Genomic DNA, 6,000 nt, shown 5'->3' on the forward strand with positions numbered 1-6,000 from the left:
ACTTTGTTCTGCCTCTTCGGCTCATTCAGATTCCAAAGAGAAACATTTATAAGTTAATATTTCTGTCTTCCAAATCCGTTCATCTTCCCTAAAATCATTTACTATGCCTCTAAAAATCACCTGCAGCACCTCTCCTCCATTTCCCTCTCCCTTATAGGAGGGTGTTTAAACTTCAACCATCTGGCTCCTCTTTGAGTCTCATATTTTATATGACTTCCATGTTTATACACATTAAATAAATTTGTATACTTTTTTTTTTTTTTTTTTTTGAGACAGAGTCTCACTCTGTTGCCCGGGCTAGAGTGCCGTGGCGTCAGCCTAGCTCACAGCAACCTCAATCTCCTGGACTCAAGCGATCCTCCTGCCTCAGCCTCCCAAGTAGCTGAGACTACAGACATGCGCCACCATGCCCGGCTAATTTTTTTTCCTATATATTTTTAGTTGTCCAATTAATTTCTTTCTATTTTTAGTAGAGACGGGGTCTCGCTCTTGCTCAGGCTGGTTTCGGACTCCTGAGCTCAAACAATCCGCCCGCCTCGGCCTCCCAGAGTGCTAGGATTACAGGCATGAGCCACCGCGCCTGGCCAATTTGTATACTTTATTCTCCTAAAAAAAAAATGGAAGAAATTTTTGCTCACCCCAAGGTCACAAAAATTTTTTAAACTTTTTATTTTTAGCTCTTATATTTAGGTCTGTAATCATTTTGAGTTAAGGGTCAAATCAGGGTTGAGATTTATTTTTTTGGCCTGTGAATATCCAATTGTTCCAGCAACACTTGTTGAAGCCTATCCTTTCCACATTAAACTACCCTGGTACAGCTTCAGTATTTTTGCCACCATTTACCAAAGTGCATTGCTGTGGTGTGGTTTTGTTCCAACAGGTCTGCCAAAGACTGACAGAATATGGAGTTCATTTTCACCGAGTGCACCCTGAGAAAAAGTCACAAACGGGAATATTGCTTGGAGTCTGTTCCAAAGGTGTCCTTGTGTTCGAAGTTCACAACGGAGTTCGCACATTGGTCCTTCGCTTTCCATGGAGGGAAACCAAGAAGATTTCTTTTTCTGTATGTCCATTTAACCTCTTTTTATTATATTTTTGAATAAATGTTATTGATTTCCCATGTAGTGTGTTAACTGACTTCCTTGAGTAACCTTTAGACTCTGTCATTCAGTAGAGCTAATATATCTTACTACAATTTAACTCGGCCTTCTTAGTTGTATTAATAGGAAGTATTGTTGAGATTTTATTTGTTTGTGGTTTTTTTCAAGAAGTGATTTTTAAAAGAGTATTACACATTCCTAGCTGGTTATATGCTCAATTAACTTTAGTTAAATTACAACCAAGTTGAATTCTCTGTTGAGTCAGAACTTATTCTAGGGTCATAACTTATTACATGGAGAAATCCCCTTAATGTTTTTAAGATAGATAATTATCTTAACTCCAATGAACTTTGTCTAGCTCAGTAGTAGATCCCTCATAACAACAGTTATTTTAATCTCAGCAGTCCAGAGATTTACTGGATTTTATTAACTAGTCCCAGGACTTTCTGTCTTAGATTTTAGTGTATACTGTCTATAGAGATAAAGTTAGAAAAGTGATTTGTAGAAAATATGTTCGTGAAACAGCTATAAAAGCATATTTTGATTTAGGACATAGTTGGGATATCTGAACATTGAAGTACCGTTAGCAAACCCCAGAGGTGAATCAAAAATATGTTTTGATATTTTTTCCTTATGGTATTCAGAGACTATTGATACCTTTAGTTCATATTTGGGCTGAAATATGCTCTCACCGGAACAATTTTATAAAGATATCAAGGTCCTGAAGGACTCTGATTAATCTTCAACCTAGAGACCTTTGAAATCAGTTCTAGACCTAATGTTTAGTTAGTTGGTTTCCTATGAAACCCAGAAGTACCACTAAGATAACCAGATAATAATATGTTCTTCAGGAAAGCCCATACTACTCTTATCTTCCCAGGATTGTCAAGACCAGGAAATTACCTGAACTTCATTTACCTTCCCCTAGTGGAAATACTGGTAGAGCTAGTATCTAAAGGAAACTTTAAGTACAAATCCAATTTGGACAACTTTTGAAAAGGCAACAAGTCAAGTAATCAGCATTCAGCTCTATGTCATTTGCCAAGCTACTACACCCCCTCCATACATAGAACTAGGCATGATTAGTCTTTAAAGATCTGCAGTAATAGAGAATAGATCACATTTCCTCGTAAACCATTCCTATATTGAGCAGCATTCATTTGTCCTGAAGTTCTTTCTCTAACACAGAGCTCTCTTTTTTGACCTTCCTTTTTGTCTTCTACTAATTTCTGGGGAGAGAGAAGAGTCACCCTTCAACCTTCTCATCTCTCACAGTTGAGTTCCCTCAGGCACATTTCCTGTCCAGTCCATCCATTAACAATTAGAATCAAATATTCTATTTTTTTTCAAACATGTGCATCTTTCTTAGATATTAAATCATCTATAGTATCACTTTTCATAATTATTATGAACCTCTAACCTATCTTTGGCATTTTTGTGTGTGCGACCTTTCCTGCCTTTGGGTGTTTTATTACAGGTACCAGTTCTGTAGTTCTTTTGACTGATAGACTAAAAAGATTCTGTCCTTCATATTAATGCTTGGACCAGTGAGAGAATTTTGCAACTGTGGAGTTCAGTGTCCTTGCAAATTACTTGACAATGGTTAAGTGGTAGGTTTGTTAAGAAAAAAGATTCCTCAACTGTTTGAAGAGTTACTAGGTATACTACTGATTATCAAGATACTAGTTTGAAGCTACTCTATCTTTAAATGCTCTCTAACACTTACTGATTACTGTTTTTAACAAAGAAAACAGGTTTAGTGCTAGAGATTTCATTGGCCATAGTATCTAGCTAGATTTAACAATGTTATTTTGTTTCTATTATATTTATTATATTTAGTTTTATAGCCAAATTCTATTTATGGTAAGTGGTATTGGTTTTTCTATTTATAGTGTATTGTAAAGTTTCCTTAAAGTGAATTCACTGAGTAAGGAAAGTCAATTGAAAAGTTTCTAAATAATCAAGACCAGAAATTATGAAGATGATACCTGCATGATTGAAGTTTGGGTCATATTTTGTCATTGTATCTTTTGTAAGCCTACTAAATATGACTTTTCTGTGCCTATTTCTGCAAAGTAAAGACAAGGGATGTGAAGCAGAAAGAATAGTCTGCAGAGTAGCCAAGAACTTAAGTACAATCTAACTGGACTTGAGCAATTCTCCAGAGACATCAGTCTTAGATCCCTGGCATGTTGAACACTAGTCTTTTAAGGCATGTGGATTATCTGCAAGCCTCACCATATAGGTCACAAATTTGGGGATGCCTTCTTACATGAGAGACATTATTTTTCAAGAAATGTCAGAGAGATGGCTGGGCGCTGTGGCTCACGCCTGTAATCCTAGCACTCTGGGAGGCCGAGGCAGGCGGATCGTTTGAGCTCAGGAGTTCGAAAGCAGCCTGAGCACGAGTGAGACCCCGTCTCTACTAAAAATAGAAAGAAATTAATCGGACAACTAAAAATATATAGAAAAAATTAGCCGGGCATGGTGGCGCATGCCTGTAGTCCCAGCTACTCGGGAGGCTGAGGCAGAAGGATTGCTTGAGCCCAGGAGTGTGAGGTTGCTGTGAGCTAGGCTGACGCCACGGCACTCACTCTAGCCCATGCAAAAGAGTGAGACTCTGTCTCAAAAAAAAAGAAATATCAGAGAGATAAAACAGATTTGTGATTCTCCTACTTTCCCTATATTTGGCAAAAATATCAATGGATTTTATCTCTCAACCCAGCAGTTACATTATCCAGTACCTGTCCATTCCCACATTTTCTTTAAGTTCCCACAACTGTCCAGCCTTCATGCTACCCAAACTCTACTTAACCGAATCACAGCTCTAATCATTATATATTATTTAAACAAAAATTCTTATTGAACTTCAGGGTTTTTTCTTTAACCAATAGAGTGGAACACATATTTCTTATCATCTCTTTTTCACAAGTTTTGGTATTTGTAAACCTTGCCATAAACTCAAAATATGAATAATCTTATTAAAGGAAATTGTTTCCCTTGCTGATGGCTGGTATATACAATCTGATTTAGGCTACGATTTTTTAAAGTGCAAATAATATTATTTTAATTTATTTCCTGAATTTGTTTATAATAATACAGTCATGTGCCACATAATGACTTTTTGATCAGTGATGGACCATGTATACAACGGTAGTCCCATAAGACTAAAATACTGTATTTTACTGTACCTTTTCAATGCTTAGATATGTTTACGTAAATACTTACCATTGTGTTACAGTTGTCTACAGTATTCAGTACAGTAACATGCTGTACAGGTTTGTAGCCTAGGAGCAGTAGGCTATCACATATCATCTAGGTACATAGTAGGCTATCCCATCTAGGTTTGTGTATGTACACTCTGTGTTTGCACAATGACAAAATCACCTGACGATGCGTTTCTCAGAATATGTCCTCATTGCTAAGCAATGCATGACTGTATAGGATTATATTTTCTATATTTATATGAGATGTAGGTAAAAAAACAATGCCTAATGGGAAATATAAATAATATCTCTACTTATTAATAGAGTATAGTATTTGGTCATGTAAAAAAAGTTATAGGAAAGCATTCTAATTTTGAATACCTTTGATTAATATTGTAGAAAAAGAAAATCACATTGCAAAATACATCAGATGGAATAAAACATGCCTTCCAGACAGAAAACAGTAAGGTATGCCAGTACCTGCTGCACCTCTGCTCTTCCCAGCATAAGTTCCAGCTACAGATGAGAACAAGACAAAGCAACCAAGATGCCCAAGATATCGGTAAGGAGAAGCAGACTATTTCAGATGTTGTCAGGGTATATGCACAATTTTTGCCACAAATTTTAAAAGAACTACCATGTTTAGGATAAAAACTTACAACATATATACATGTGAAATGACTAAGTCAAGACTATAAAAGTGTCACAAATGAAACTAAGATTTCAATTTCATGCTCATTTTAAGAAAAGCACCCCAGATCACTGGGGCAGTACCTGTTGAAATGTCTATTTTATAATGTAAACATTATAAAAGTTTGGGCCATGTAACATCTATCCACAGTAAACTTACACACTATTTGGGAAGGTAAGACCAACATATGTGAAACAATAATACACAGTAGAGGTTCAAGATTTTAGTAACAGATTATATCATACAGACTTGATCATCCATACTACGAGAGAAGAGAGAAGTCAGAGGCTAGAGTACTGGAGAGATGGCACTTGAATTGGATTTGAAAGACAAAAATAATTTAAGTAGGTTGGAGATAAATAGGAGGGCTTTCCAGATGAGGGAAAGAACATGGGAAACAAGGCAGAGGACAGGAAGGGTATGCACCCAGGTGAGTGAAGAGACAGACGGCACATTTATGTGGGTGACAGATTTACCTACCACCTGTTAGTTTTACTTGAGTGCATCTCTGTTCTGAGATTGAGATGAATAATCACAGCATCCAATGTAAATGGTCAGGAGAGTGGTTTCACTTTCTTTTGAAAACAGGAGCCAGTAGAAGAAACTGATTTGGCTCCCAAAAAATATCTCAGTCAGAACTGAAATATTTAAAGCTTACTCTGCAATTAAAGATTAAAGTTATATAAAACCCAGTTCTGCATAAGTAAGTTCTTATAGGCTTAAGCAAAACATTCTGAAGTGTATGATTAAAAAATTTAATGGAATAGCACTGATGAGCTTGTGCAGCACAGCCCTATAAATTTTTAATCCAAAATTTCTGGCCGGGCGCGGTGGCTCACGCCTGTAATCCTAGCACTCTGGGAGGCCGAGGTGGGCGGATTGTTTGAGCTCAGGAGTTTGAGACCAGCCTGAGCAAGTGCGAGACCCCGTCTCTACTAAAAATAGAAAGAAATTAATTGGACAACTAAAAATATATAGAAAAAATTAGCCGGGCATGGTGGTG

The 6,000-nt window shown here is 36.8% G+C and overlaps 1 protein-coding gene across 4 annotated transcripts in view; it reads left to right on the forward strand.

Moving 5' to 3' along the window:
- PTPN13 (protein tyrosine phosphatase, non-receptor type 13 (APO-1/CD95 (Fas)-associated phosphatase)) overlaps nucleotides 1–6,000 on the forward strand; it is a 162,103-nt gene that overhangs the window by 97,312 nt on the left and 58,791 nt on the right. For all 4 annotated transcript variants that reach the window (XM_012647232.1, XM_012647233.1, XM_012647234.1 and 1 more), the window contains exons 16-17: nucleotides 881–1,063; nucleotides 4,706–4,868. In XM_012647232.1, the coding sequence (XP_012502686.1) occupies nucleotides 881–1,063; nucleotides 4,706–4,868 (346 nt within the window). The remainder of the gene's footprint in view (nucleotides 1–880; nucleotides 1,064–4,705; nucleotides 4,869–6,000) is intronic.

This window comes from Propithecus coquereli, unplaced genomic scaffold (assembly GCF_000956105.1).
Source record: "Propithecus coquereli isolate 6110/MARCELLA unplaced genomic scaffold, Pcoq_1.0 Scaffold26, whole genome shotgun sequence".
NCBI classification, from domain to species: Eukaryota; Metazoa; Chordata; class Mammalia; order Primates; family Indriidae; genus Propithecus; species Propithecus coquereli.